The sequence below is a fragment of the Triticum aestivum genome, chromosome 5D, assembly GCF_018294505.1.
Source record: "Triticum aestivum cultivar Chinese Spring chromosome 5D, IWGSC CS RefSeq v2.1, whole genome shotgun sequence".
NCBI lineage: Eukaryota > Viridiplantae > Streptophyta > Magnoliopsida > Poales > Poaceae > Triticum > Triticum aestivum.
The window spans coordinates 520,490,368-520,505,913 of record NC_057808.1 but is presented as its reverse complement, the minus strand read 5'-3'; the positions used below and the strand labels follow the sequence as shown (position 1 = coordinate 520,505,913).

The following is a 15,546-nucleotide window of genomic DNA, read 5'->3' as shown; positions in this document are numbered from 1 at the left end:
GTTAGCTTAGCACTTGATCGTTTAGTATGTTGCTATTGCTTTCTTCATGACTTATACATGTTCCTATGACTATGAGATTATGCAACTCCCGTTTACCGGAGGAACACTTTGTGTGCTACCAAACGTCACAACGTAACTGGGTGATTATAAAGGTGCTCTACAGGTGTCTCCAAAGGTACTTGTTGGGTTGGCGTATTTCGAGATTAGGATTTGTCACTCCGATTGTCGGAGAGGTATCTCTGGGCCCACTCGGTAAAGCACATCACTATAATCCTTGCAAGCATTGCAACTAATGAGTTAGTTGCGGGATGATGTATTACGGAACGAGTAAAGAGACTTGCCGGTAACGAGATTGAACTAGGTATTGAGATACCGACGATCGAATCTCGGGCAAGTAACATACCGATGACAAAGGGAACAACGTATGTTGTTATGCGGTCCAACCGATAAAGATCTTCATAGAATATGTAGGAGCCAATATGGGCATCCAGGTTCCGCTATTGGTTATTGACCAGAGAAGTGTCTCGATCATGTCTACATAGTTCTCGAACCCGTAGGGTCCGCACGCTTAACGTTCGTTGACAATATAGTATTTATGAGTTATGTATGTTGGTAACCGAATGTTGCTCGGAGTTCCGAATAAGATCACGGACATGACGAGGAACTCCAGAATGGTCCGGAGATAAAGATTGATATATGGGATAATAGTGTTTGGACTCTGGAAGGGTTCCGGAATTCACCGGAACGGGTTCCGGATGTTTCCCGAAATGTTTGGGCACGAGAACACTTTATCTGGGCTAAAGGGGAAAGCCCACGAGGTTTTTAGAAAGTGCAAAAGGAAGTTTTGCGGAGTCCAGGGGCCAGACGCCAGGGTCCCTAGCGTCTGGGTCCAGACGCCGGGAACCCTGGCGTCTGGCCCTGGAGTCCGAGAAGGACTCTTGCCTTTCGGGTGAAACCGACTTTGTGGAGGCTTTTACTCCAAGTTTCGACCCCAGGGCTCAACATATAAATAGAGGGGCAAGGCTAGCACCAAAGACACATCAAGAAACACCAAGCCATGTGCCGGCAACCCCGCCCCCTCTAGTTTATCCTCCGTCATAGTTTTCGTAGTGCTTAGGCGAAGCCCTGCGGAGATTGTTCTTCACCAACACCGTCACCACGCCGTCGTGCTGCCAGAAATCATCTACTACTTCGCCCCTCTTGCTGGATCGAGAAGGCGAGGACGTCACCGAGCGGAACGTGTGCAGAACTCGGAGGTGTCGTGCTTTCGGTACTTGGATCGGTCGGATCGTGAAGACGTACGACTACATCAACCGCGTTGATAAAACGCTTCCGCTTACGGTTTACGAGGGTGCGTAGAAAACACTCTCCCCTCTCGTTGCTATGCATCACCATGATCTTGCGTGTGCATAGGAAATTTTTTAAAATTACTACGTTCCCCAATAGTGGCATCCGAGCCAGGTTTTATGCGTAGATGTTATATGCACGAGTAGAACACAAGTGAGTTGTGGGCGGTATAAGTCATACTGCTTACCAGCATGTCATACTTTGGTTCGGCCGTATTGTTGGATGAAGCGGCCCGGACCGACATTACGCGTACGCTTACGTGAGACTGTTTCTACCGACGTGCTTTGCACACAGGTGGCTGGCGGGTGTCAGTTTCTCCAACTTTAGTTGAACCGAGTGTGGCTACGCCCGGTCCTTGAGAAGGTTAAAACAGCACTAACTTGACGAACTATCGTTGTGGTTTTGATGCGTAGGTAAGAACGGTTCTTGCTCAGCCCATAGCAGCCACGTAAAACTTGCAACAACAAAGTAGAGGACGTCTAACTTGTTTTTGCAGGGCATGTTGTGATGTGATAGGGTCGAGACATGATGCTATATTTTCTTGTATGAGATGATCATGTTTTGTAACCGAGTTATCGGCAACTGGCATGAGCCATATGGTTGTCGCTTTATTGTATGCAATGCAAACGCCTTGTAATGCTTTACTTTATCACTAAGCGGTAGCGATAGTAATAGAAGCATAAGTTGGCGAGACGACAACGATGCTACGATGGAGATCAAGGTGTCGCGCCGGTGACGATGGTGATCATGACGGTGCTTCGGAGATGGAGATCACAAGCACAAGATGATGATGGCCATATCATATCACTTATATTGATTGCATGTGATGTTTATCTCTTATGCATCTTATCTTGCTTTGATTGACGATAGCATTATAAGATGATCTCTCACTAAATTATCAAGGTATAAGTGTTCTCCCTGAGTATGCACCGTTGCGAAAGTTCTTCGTGCTGAGACACCACGTGATGATCGGGTGTGATAGGCTCTGCGTTCAAATACAACGGGTGCAAAACAGTTGCACACGCGGAATACTCAGGTTAAACTTCACGAGCCTAGCATATGCAGATATGGCCTCGGAACACTGAGACCGAAAGGTCGAGCGTGAATCATATAGTAGATATGATCAACATAGTGATGTTCACCATTGAAACTACTCCATCTCACGTGATGATCGGACATGGTTTAGTTGATTTGGATCACGTGATCACTTAGATGATTAGAGGGATGTCTGTCTAAGTGGGAGTTCTTAAGTAATATGATTAATTGAACTTAAACTTATCATGAACTTAGTCCTGGTAGTATTAGCATATCTATGTTGTAGATCAATAGCTCGCGTTTAGCTCCCCTGTTTTATTTTGATATGTTCCTAGAGAAAACTAAGTTGAAAGATGTTAGTAGCAATGATACGGACTTGGTCCGTGATCTGAGGATTAACCTCATTGCTGCACAGAAGTATTATGTCCTTGATGCACTGCTAGGTGACAGAACTATTGCAGGAGCAGATGCAGACGTTATGAACGTTTTGACAAAAGCTCGGTATGATGACTACTTGATAGTTTAGTGCACCATGCTTTACGGCTTAGAACTGGGACTTCAAAAATGTTTTGAACGCCACGGAGCATATAAGATGTTCTAAGAGTTGAAATTGGTATTTCATACTCATGCCCGTGTCGAGAGGTATGAGACCTCTGACAGTACTTTGCCTATAAGATGGAGGAGAATTGCTCAGCTAGTGAGCATGTGCTCAGAATGTCTGAGTACTACAATCACTTGAATCAAGTGGGAGTTAATCTTCCAGATAAGATAGTGATTGACAGAATTCTCTAGTCACTATCACCAAGTTACTAGAACTTCGTGATAAACTATAATATGCGAGGGATAACGGAAACGATTCCCAAGCTCTTCGTGATACTGAAATCGATGAAGGTAGAAATCAAGAAAAACATCAAGTGTTGATGGTTGACAAGACCACTAGTTTCAAGAAAAAGGGCAAAGGGAAGAAGGGGAATTTCAAGAAGAACGGCAAGCAAGTTGCTGCTCAAGTGAAGAAGCCCAAGTCTGGACCTAAGCCTGAGACTAAGTGCTTCTACTGCAAAGGGACTGGTCACTAGAACTGGAACTGCCCTAGATACTTGGCGGATAAGAAGGATGGCATAGTGAACAAAGGTATATTTTATATACATGTTATTGATGTGTACTTTACTAGTGTTTATAGCAACCCCTTAGTATTTGATACTAGTTCAGTTGCTAAGATTAGTAACTCGAAACGGGAGTTGCAGAATGAACACAGACTAGTTAAGGGTGAAGTGACGATGTGTGTTGGAAGTAGTTCCAAGATTGATATGATCATCATCGCACACTCGCTATACTTTCGGGATTAGTGTTGAACCTAAATAAGTGTTATTTGGTCTTTGCGTTGAGCATGAATATGATTTGATCATGTTTATTGCAATACGGTTATTCATTTAAGTTAGAGAATAATTGTTGTTCTGTTTACATGAATAAAACCTTCTACGGTCATACACCCAATGAAAATGGTTTGTTGGATCTCGATCGTAGTGATACACATATTCATAATATTGAAGCCAAAAGATGCAAAGTTAATAATGATAGTGCAACTTATTTGTGGCACTGCCGTTTAGGTCATATTGGTGTAAAGCGCATGAAGAAAATCCATGTTGATGGGCTTTTGGAATCACTTGATTATGAATCAGTTGATGCTTGCGAACCATGCCTCATGGGCAAGATGACTAAGACTCCGTTCTCCGGAACAATGGAGCGGGCTACTGACTTATTGGAAATAATACATACCGATGTATGCAGTCCGATGAGTGTTGAGGCTCGCGGCGGGTATCGTTATTTCCTGACCTTCACAGATGATTTGAGCAGATATGGGCATATCTACTTGATGAAACTGAAACAGTTGAAAAGTTCAAAGAATTTCAGAGTGAAGTGGAGAATCATTGTAACAAGAAAATAAAAGTTTTTCTGCGATTTGATCGCGGAGACGAATATTTGAGTTACAAGTTTGGCCTTCAATTGAAACAATGTGGAATAGTTTCACAAACTCATGCCACCCGGAACACCACAGCATAATGGTGTGCCCGAACGTCATAACCGTACTTTATTGGATATAGTGCAATCTATGATGTTTCTTACCGATTTACCACTATCGTTCTGGGGTTATGCATTAGAGACAGCTGCATTCACATTAAATAGGGCACCGTCTAATCCGTTGAGACGACACCGTATGAACTATGGTTTGGCAAGAAACCTAACTTGTCGTTTCTTAAAGTTTGGGGTTGCGATGCTTATGTGAAAAAGCTTCAACCTGATAAGCTCGAACCCAAATCGGAGAAATGTGTCTTCATAGGATACCCAAAAGAAACTGTTGGGTACACCTTCTATCACAGATCTGAAGGCAAGACTTTTGTTGCTAAATTTGGATCCTTTCTAGAGAAGGAGTTTCTCTTGAAAGAAGTGAGTGGGAGGAAAGTAGAACTTGATGAGGTAATAGTACCTGCTCCCTTATTCGAAAATAGTTCATCACAGAAACCGATTCCTGTGACGTCTACACCAATTAGTGAGGAAGTTAATGATGATGATCATGAAACTTCAGATCAAGTTGTCACTGAACCTCGTAGGTCAACCAAAGTAAGATCCGCACCAGAGTGGTACGGTAACCCTGTTCTGGAGGTTATGTTACTAGACCATGACGAACCTACGAACTATGAAGAAGCGATGGTGAGCCCAGATTCTGCAAAATGGCTTGAGGCCATGAAATCTGAGATGGGATCCATGTATGAGAACAAAGTGTGGACTTTGGTTGACTTGCCCGATGATCGGCAAGCCATCGAGAATAAATGGATCTTCAAGAAGAAGACTGGCCCTGACGGTAATGTTACTGTCTATAAAGCTCAACTTGTTGCGAAAGGTTTTCGACAAGTTCAAGGGATTGACTACGATGAGACCTTCTCACCCATAGCGATGCTTAAGTTTGTCCGAATCATGTTAGCAAATTGCCACATTTTATGAAATCTGGCAAATGGATGTCAAAACTACATTCCTTAATGGATTTCTTAAAGAAGAGTTGTATATGATGCAACCAGAAGGTTTTGTCGATCTTAAAGGTGCTAACAAAATGTGCAAGCTCCAGCGATCCATCTATGGACTGGTGCAAGCATCTCGGAGTTGGAATATACACTTTGATGAGTTGATCAAAGCATATAGTTTTATACAGACTTGTGGTGAAGCCTGTATTTACAAGAAAGTGAGTGGGAGCACTACAGCCTTTCTGATAAGTATATGTGAATGACATATTGTCGATCGGAAATGATGTAGAATTTTTCTGTAAAGCATAAAGGAGTGTTTGAAATGAGTTTTTCAAAGAAAGACCTCGGTGAAGCTGCTTACATATTGAGCATCAAGATCTATAGAGATAGATCAAGACGCTTGATAAATTTTTTCAATGAGTACATACCTTGACAAGTTTTTGAAGTAGTTCAAAATGGAACAGTCAAAGAAAGAGTTCTTGCCTGTGTTGCAAGGTGTGAAGTTGAGTAAGACTCAAAACCCGACCACGGCAGAAGATAGAGAGAGAATGAAAGTCATTCCCTATGCCTCAGCTATAGGTTCTATAAAGTATGACATGCTATGTACTAGACCTATTGTATACCCTGCCCTGAGTTTGGCAAGGGAGTACAATAGTGATCTAGGAGTAGATCACTGGACATTGGTCAAAATTATCCTTAGTGGAATAAGGATATGTTTCTCGGTTATGGAGGTGACAAAAAGTTCATCGTAAAGGGTTACGTCGATGCAAGTTTTGGCACTGATCCGGATGACTCTAAATCTCAATCTGGATACATATTGAAAGTGGGAGCAATTAGCTAGAGTAGCTACGTGCAGAGCATTGTTGACATAGAATTGCAAAATACATACGGATCTAAATTTGGCAGACCCGTTGACTAAACTTCTCTCACAAGCAAAACATGATCACACCTTTGTACTCTTTGGGTGTTAATCACATGGCGATGTGAACTAGATTGCTGACTCTAGTAAACCCTTTGGGTGTTGATCCCATGACGATGTGAACTATGGGTGTTAATAACATGGTGATGTGAACTATTGATGTTAAATCACATGGCGATGTGATCTAGATTATTGACTCTAGTGCAAATGGGAGACTGAAGGAAATATGCCCTAGAGGCAATAATAAAGTTATTATTTATTTCCTTATATCATGATAAATGTTTATTATTCATGCTAGAATTGTATTAACCGGAAACATAATACATGTGTGAATACATAGACAAACATAGTGTCACTAGTATGCCTCTACTTGACTAGCTCGTTGATCAAAGATGGTTGAGTTTCCTAGCCATGGACATGAGTTGTCATTTGATTAACGGGATCACATCATTAGAACAATGATGTGATTGACTTGACCCATTCCGTTAGCTTTGCACTTGATTGTTTAGTATGTTGCTATTGCTTTCTTCATGACTTATACATGTTCCTATGACTATGAGATTATGCAACTCCCGTTTACCGGAGGAACACTTTGTGTGCTACCAAACGTCACAACGTAACTGGGTGATTATAAAGGTGCTCTACAGGTGTCTCCAAAGGTACTTGTTGGGTTGGCGTATTTCGAGATTAGGATTTGTCACTCCGATTGTCGGAGAGGTATCTCTGGGCCCACTCGGTAAAGCACATCACTATAAGCCTTGCCAGCATTGCAACTAATGAGTTAGTTGCGGGATGATGTATTACGGAACGAGTAAAGAGACTTGCCGGTAACGAGATTGAACTAGGTATTGAGATACCGACGATCGAATCTCGGGCAAGTAACATACCGATGACAAAGGGAACAACGTATGTTGTTATGCGGTCCGACCGATAAAGATCTTCATAGAATATGTAGGAGCCAATATGGGCATCCAGGTTCCGCTATTGGTTATTGACCAGAGAAGTGTCTCGGCCATGTCTACATAGTTCTCGAACCCGTCAGATTCCAAATGAAGAAATGGAAACTCGAAAAGGATCCTTCTGATTCTCAAAGAATGAGGGGGGTCCGCACGCTTAATGTTCGTTGACGATATAGTATTTATGAGTTATGTATGTTGGTAACCGAATGTTGTTCGGAGTTCCGGATAAGATCACGGACATGACGAGGAACTCCGGAATGGTCCGGAGATAAAGATTGATGTATGGGATAATAGTGTTTGGACTCCGGAAGGGTTCCAGAATTCACCGGAAGGGGTTCCGGATGTTTCCCGAAATGTTTGGGCACGAGAACACTTTATCTGGGCCAAAGGGGAAAGCCCACGAGGTTTTTGGAAAGCGCAAAAGGAAGTTTTGCGGAGTCCAGGGGCCAGACGCCAGGGTCCCTGGCGTCTGGCCCTGGAGTCCGAGAAGGACTCTTGCCTTTCGGGTGAAACCAACTTTGTGGAGGCTTTTACTCCAAGTTTCGACCCCAGGGCTCAACATATAAATAGAGGGGCAGGGCTAGCACCAAAGACACATCAAGAAACACCAAGCTGTGTGTCGGCAACCCCGTCCCCTCTAGTTTATCCTCCGTCATAGTTTTCGTAGTGCTTAGGCGAAGCCCTGCGGAGATTGTTCTTCACCAACACCGTCACCACGCCGTCGTGCTGCCGGAACTCATCTACTACTTCGCCCTCTTGCTGGATCGAGAAGGCGAGGACGTCACCGAGCCGAACGTGTGCAGAACTCGGAGGTGTCGTGTTTTCGGTACTTGGATCGGTCGGATCGTGAAGACGTACAACTACATCAACCGCGTTGATAAAACGCTTCCGCTTACGGTCTACAAGGGTACGTAGACAACACTCTCCCCTCTCGTTGCTATGCATCACCATGATCTTGCGTGTGCGTAGGAAATTTTTTGAAATTACTATGTTCCCCAACAGCAAGATCCCTAAATTCCTCCAAAATATCAAGAAACAAAATCACATCATTGGAATTTTGGATGAGTGAGGCTAAATTTGATTTATTTTTAGCTATCTTGAGCCCTTTCCGAAGCCTCTTAAATTTGGCAGTAAGTCTCTGAGCACTATCCTTGCCTTGAACTCCCTTGTTCCAAATCTGTTGAACTGTTTCTTTGAAATCATGATGATTAAGCCAGTAATTTTCAAATCTGAAGATGGTTGATTTGGAATAGCAGTCCCTACTTTAATGACATAAGGGCAGTGATCTGATATGGGTTTTGCAAGAGGGATGGCCAAGGTGTTTGGGTATTGTAGGGTCCAGGATTCAGAAGAAAAAGCGCAATCCAGTTTTTTCAAAAGAGGAGCTTGCTGCATGTTACTCCAAGTGAAGTTTCTGCCTTTCAGAGGGATTTCCACAAGGGCCTGAGCACTGATGGCATAATTGAAAGAGAGCATGTCTTTCAGATTACCACCTGCTCTATTTCTATTATCCGGATATCTCATGAAATTGAAATCGTCAACCACCAACCAGTCTGTGCTATCTATTATATCTATGTTTTTAACCAATGAATGAAATCAATTCTGGCCTCTCCTTGACAGGGAGCATAAACATTAGTGAGTACCCATGAAGCACCCGAGAGGGTGGAGGTAAACTGAACTGAAATTGAGAAATCGTTCTGGAATAGGGTGTTGCCCACAAAAAGGTTGTCGTTCCAACCTACAAATAGTCCTCCTGAAGCACCCACCGAAGGGAGAAAAACAAATTTGTTCAGTCTCCTAGGACAGAAATGTTTGATGTACTGGCTGTCACAAGATTCTCTCTTAGTTTCTTGTAAGCAGATAATATCACAATTGGTCTCTGCAATCTTGTTTGCAATAGCTAGCCACTTTGCTGGATCGTTAATGCCTCTCACATTCCAATTGAGGATATTCCAATTTCTATTAAGCATTTAGGGAAATAGAGCTTTAAACACTTTGAAAAAGCCATAATAACTGCTTAACGATGCTGGCACCATCCACAAAACCAAGCAATCTAGGATTCATACAAGCATTACAGACTGATACTGTAGGTTCAGAACTGAATAAGTGCATCATTATTACAGAAGAAGAGCATCCTTGTAACTAGAAAAAAGAAGCTGAACTAATCCAACTATTCCTGCTCCTTCGATCTAACAAATCTAATAAACTAGGTACACTGGCCAAATAAACTAAATTTAACTAAATGCAATAAACTAAGTATACGCATTTGTACGATTGAGGGTGGCCGGATTGAACTCACCACCACATGTGGAGCAGATCGAGAGGAGGACGCCGCCGTGGGCAGTACACGTACTAGCTTGGCGCGTGCACACCGGCCGGCGGCCCGAACGCCGCCAATAATCGTCGGGCGGCGAAACTCCGGCGGCCGTGGATTTCGCGATTAGAATGGTGGGCGAGGCGGACAGAGAGGTCACAAAAAGATGGGGAGAGGAAGAAGAGTGAGTGAGCGTGAGCAGGAAGTTATTAAAACTCGTGTCGGATGGTTTGTATGCACACGAACTAGTAGTGTTTGCACTAAGCGAACGCTGCTAACGTACGTGACAGTTTGCATACCAAAGACCAGCCACGTGTGGAACAAGCAAACTCGGCTAAGACTGTAGAACTGGCAGCGTGCAGCTCCAGAGCAAACGCTGCTAAGTACTTGACATCTGAATTTTTAAAAAAAAATTAAACACATTCTAAAATTCTCGAAACTTGGTGTGCTGTCCTTATATGACTGCTTGAATTAGTGGTTAAAACTACAAAATGTTAATCCAAAGTTTAATATAGATTCCTTCCAAATCGAAGCTAGGTTTCACCACCGGTAATCCAAAGAGTTCTGAAAAGTGTGCCTACTTTGAGAGAGAGATGGTAGTTTTGTCGTATATTTCACTTCAAAAGTTTGTTGCCATATCATATGCACCATTTTATAGTAACATGCACACTTATGGTTATTGATTTTTGTTTTGAATTTATATTATATAGAAAATAACTTAGCAGCGTTCGATTGTTAATACACGTTGCTAGTGTGCGCAACAGGGCCGTTTGCTCCCATACAATTTTATAAACTAAACTTTATAAACTAAATTTTTATGAGACGTTTCAAACACTACGAAATTTTCGTATTTCTAAACCTGAATATATACTACTGGAGCTTGAGCTATTTATCTAGCAATGGCCATGTGCATGTCAGTTGCTGATTTTTACAATAAGTGTGATTCAGTTTAGCTAATACTTGTACATCTCCAACTATTATAAGAAACTTTTTGGGGCCCTTGAAGAAAACTTTGTGTCGCTTGATGAGCACGCAGTCGGGGACATACCTCAACTTAACGCAGACGAAAATGAGGTTAGGTGTTTGAAGCAGTAATAGAGATGAAACAGAATAAAGCGCCTGGACCTGATGGGTTTCCAGCAGAACTTTACAAGAGATATTGGCATATCATTAAGGGAGATCTTATGCCAATGTTCCATGATTCGTTCCACGAGCATCTGCAGCTTTTCCACCTCAATTTTGGAACAATTACGTTGTTGCCGAAAAAGGAGGAGGTTGTGCGCATTGAGCAGTTCAGACCGATCTGTCTACTCAATGTGAGTTTCAAAATCTTCACCAAGGTGGGCACAAATAGGTTGACGCGGATTGCTCATTAGATGGTGCAACCAACTCAGATGGCGTTCATGCCCCGAAGACACATCCTCGAAGGGTTGTTGTCTTACATGAAATTCACTCAAAGAAACTGGATGGGGTTATTTTCAAAGTGGATTTTGAGAAGGCGTATGATAAGGTCAAATGGCCCTTCCTACAACAGGCCTTGCGCATGAAGGGGTTCAATGAAGCCTGGAGGAAACAGGTGGATTTCTTCGTTCAGAACGGTAGTGTTGGGATTAAGGTGAATGATGACATAGGTCATTATTTCTAAACGCATAAAGGCTTAAGACAAGGGGATTTGATGTCCCCCGTCTTGTTCAACATAGTAGCAGACATGTTGGCAGTTCTTATTGGTCGGGCTAAAGAGAATGGCCAAGTAGGAGGGTTAGTTCCGCATCTAGTGGATGGGGGAATGTCCATACTACAGTACGCAGATGACACAATTTTTTTCATGGAACACGATCTCGCCAAGGCTAGAAATATGAAGCTAGTACTTTGCTTGTTCGAACAATTGTCGGGACTTCAAATCAATTTCAACAAAAGTGAGTTGTTTTGCTTTGGAAGAGCCAAAGAGGAACAGGATGCTTACAGACAGTTGTTCGGTTGTGAAATGGGTTCCCTACCGTTCAGTTACTTAGGATTCCAATTCACCACCGCAGACTATCGAATAAGGGGTGGAAGTATATCAAGGATCGATTTGAAAAAAGACTAAGGTGCTGGAAAGGAAAACTTATGTCTTATGGAGGGTGGCTAGTGTTGATAAACTCATTTCTTACTAGTTTGCCGATGTTCCTTCTATCATTCTTTGAAGTACCGGTAGGGGTACGGAAAAGATTAGATTTGTATCGATCCCGCTTTTTCTGGCAATCTGATGAGGTTAAGAAGAAATACAGATTGGCCAGGTGGGATATCATTTGCAGGCCCAAAGACCAAATAAGTGTCTCTTAAGAAAATGGTTATTTAGATTATCTGTTGAGACTGAGGGACTTTGGGTACAAATTGTGCGCAATAAGTACCTACATTCCAAGACTTTAGCCCAGGTTACCGCTAAACCTAATGATTCGTGGTTTTGGAAGGGCTTAATGAGGATAAAAGATACCTTTTTCATGGGGTGATATTCATCATTGGCAATGGTAACAAGGATAGATTATGGGAAGATGCGTGGTTAAGGGAGACGCCCTTAGCCATTCAATATCCCACTTTGTATATACAATGTAAGGAAGCCTATGTTGCTACAGTATTACAATCGGTCCCCCTTAATATCCAATTCAGGAGGTCTCTGGTGGGGGAACGATGGAACTCTTGGCTGCATTTGGTTCGCAGGCTAATGGATGTTCAGCTTTCGGACCAACCAGATACCATTAATTGAAAACTATCTACGAACGGTAGCTTCTCGGCGAAATCTATGTATTTGGACCTAATTGATTCTGGGCCAATCCCGAGGTCTCTTCACATCTGGAATATTAAAGTGCCGCTTAGAATTAAAATCTTCATGTGGTTTGTACACAAGGGAGTGATATTAACAAAAGTTAACCTGGTAAAGCGAAGTTGGGTCGGTAGCTCCCGATGTTGTTTTTGTGACCATGATGAGACGATTCAACACCTCTTTCTCGATTGTCCGTTGGCCAAAATACTTTAGCGTACTCTTCATATAGCCTTCAATGTGAATCCTCTTATTACTATTAGCATCAACACGTTATTTGGGATGTGGATACATGGTGTGGATTTAAATATCGCAGGACATATTTGGATAGGGATATGTGCACTATTTTGGGCTATATAGAACTGCATAAATGATATGATCTTTAACCGGAAAAACATTAACGACTTTTTGCAGGTTATCTTCAGAACCATTGCTTGGATCCGTACGTGGTCGTTACTCACTCATGCGGACTCCCGGGAGCTTTTGGTTACTGTGTGCAACCGGTAGGAGACGGTAGCGCGGGGTATCATCAACCGATTTGGATGGCGAGCAATAGGCTAGGTGTTTAGTCATCGTTGCCTATTTTTTACGCCGGCTGTGGCATCTTTTTATTCCTTTGTTTTTTTCTGGAATCTTTTTGGGAGTCAGTACTGGACCTGAGATCTTGTTACCGTACTTTGTCTTAATAAAAATAGGCTGCATGCGTCGCTCTGATGCAAAGGCCGGGGGTTATCCTCCTTTTCAAAAAAAAAAAGCTAACACTTGTACATCCGGAACAGGTCTTCAGTTTAGAACTTTAGACAGGCGAGCAAGCAAGGCTATCAATAATGAGATTTGTCTGCTTTCTTCAGAGCAATGATCACAGCAGCTGCAAGCTATCAATAATGAGATTTGTCTGCTTTCTTTAGAGATGTGCAACTGAACTTATTCAGTCATCAAACAACATGGTACATGTTCTAGATTGTAGTGATCTTGGGTGACATAACCCATTATTCCTGCATAAGCTGGGCATAGTACTTCATATATTCAAATGTCTAAACCTAAATTCCAGTGTATCTGACCTCATACATGACTACAGTTAGGCGATGCTCCTTGACTTGTTAACCTTGCAACTGGATTTCACTAGTCTTTCTAGTTGCCAGGCCAGGTAAATTTGTCAAATTCAAACAAGTGGAAAATACAGGTCTAGAGATTGAAAATCATGAACAGATGGACGACAGAGCAAAGAATTTACTTTAGGACAGAGATAGGAGTATCAGTGTATCATAGTCACAGGCTTGTAATCCATTGATCAATTCTCACAACTGGAAACAGATAATGATTTGTTAAGCTGCACCCTAAAAATACAAATGATGAACATATATGAGAAAATATATGGCATCTTGCTATTTATTGTCTGGTTGTGCCTGCCTATAATCTGTAAGTTGCACTTCTCCATACAATCCCTCAAGATGGTCTATCTTTTATGCGGCAGAATGAGGTGTTATCTTGGTTCTAGAATGTTTAATTGAGTTGTTGTGGTTATTCGGTCCTTGTATAGGACCTTGTTTCTAGCATAGTAAGATCACCGAATTTGCCATCTTGATTGTTTAAAAATGGGTCTATCTAACTCTTATCAAGCATAAATTGGTTTATGCCTTAAATGTGAATAACCGGGACACTAAAACAGGGATGCGATGACCATTTGCGACATCAACCAAACTTGCTTAATTATCCACTGCATAACCTGATTGTTTCCTGGGACCAAACTCCTCTATCTAACCCTGAATATATTTGGCAGCGATCGTGTGTGTATCATTTGCTGATTTTTATAATTAGTGTGGTTCAGTTTAGCCAATACATATACATCAAGAATAGGTCTTCATTTTAGATAGAAAAGCAAGCAATGCATATAAACAGAGCAATGATCACAGCAACTGTAGGCTATCAAGGATGGGTTTTCTCTGCATTTGTTTCAGAGATGTGCAACTGAACTTGTTCAGGCAGAATGTGGTGATATTGGGTTGGGCAACAACCAATTACGGGAAAATGCTTCTGTGGCTAACCATGTATTCTACAGAAGCTGGGCAAAGCATAGGTGAAACGTTGGCATTTGGTAGTACTCGACATGCACAAATGTCTGAACCTGAACTCCGTAAAACGTGACAGGTAAAATACAGGTTGGGTCAAAACTTTGCAAAACTCCATAACATTGCAAAATCATGAACAGACGGATAACAGAGAATGAATTTACTAAGTCAGAGAGATATCTGACTCTTTTTTCTCAGCTGAACAGAACATTACTACATCGACATCATTATCCAAACAGAACACTACTACTATCAGGAATCACTAGACAGTAATCGACTAAGCCTTCTTGGGGGACTTGGCGGCCTTCTTGGGCGACTTGGGCTCCTTCTCCGCCGTCTTCTTGGGGAGCAGCACGGGGTTGATGTTGGGCAGCACGCCGCCGTGCGCGATGGTGACGCCGGCGAGCAGCTTGCCGAGCTCCTGGTCGTTCCGGATGGCGAGCAGCAGGTGGCGCGGGATGATGCGGGACTTCTTGTTGTCCTTGGCGGCGTTCCCGGCCAGCTCGAGAAGCTCGGCGGCGAGGTACTCGAGGACGGAGGCGAGGTAGACGGGGGCGCCCATGCCGACCCGCTGCGCGTAGCGGCCCTTCTTGAGGAAGCGCCCGATGCGGCCGACGGGGAACTGCAGCCCGGCCTTGACGGACCGCGCCACCGCCTTCTTCCTGGGGCCACCGCCGAGCTTGCGCCCCACCACGTACTTCTTCGCCTTGGCGACGGCGCCGGCGGCGGAGGCGTCCATTGCGGCTCGAGGCAGGGGTTGGTTTGAGGTGCGGAGAGATTTGGCGCGATGGGGGATTTGAGAAGGCGGGAGTGGGTTGTGTTGGACGACGGGTTTGGGGAGGCTATTTAAAAGGCGCGGGAAGGGAGAAGTGTGGGGCCGTCGATCCGCGCGCGCGGGCAATGGACGATTGGATCGGTGGCGAATGGACGGCTGCGATGCCAGAGTTACACTGCGCCCTGCTATTCGCTCGGTAAAACCTTTTGCCAACGAAAGAGAGAAATGGAAGGACCGCAGAAATCGGATCAGCTCTCAAAAACCCATACTTTCTACAAGAGCCAGGGAAGGCTTATTTACAAATATAAAAAAGA

The 15,546-nt window shown here is 43.2% G+C and overlaps 1 protein-coding gene across 1 annotated transcript; it reads right to left on the bottom strand.

Moving 5' to 3' along the window:
- Window positions 1–14,612: 14,612 nt before the first annotated feature.
- Window positions 14,613–15,292, bottom strand: LOC123125929 (probable histone H2A.5). Its single transcript, XM_044546366.1, has one exon. The coding sequence runs from the start codon at window positions 15,194–15,196 to the stop codon at window positions 14,735–14,737; it is 462 nt and encodes a 153-aa protein (XP_044402301.1). The 5' UTR covers window positions 15,197–15,292; the 3' UTR covers window positions 14,613–14,734.
- Window positions 15,293–15,546: the final 254 nt, after the last annotated feature.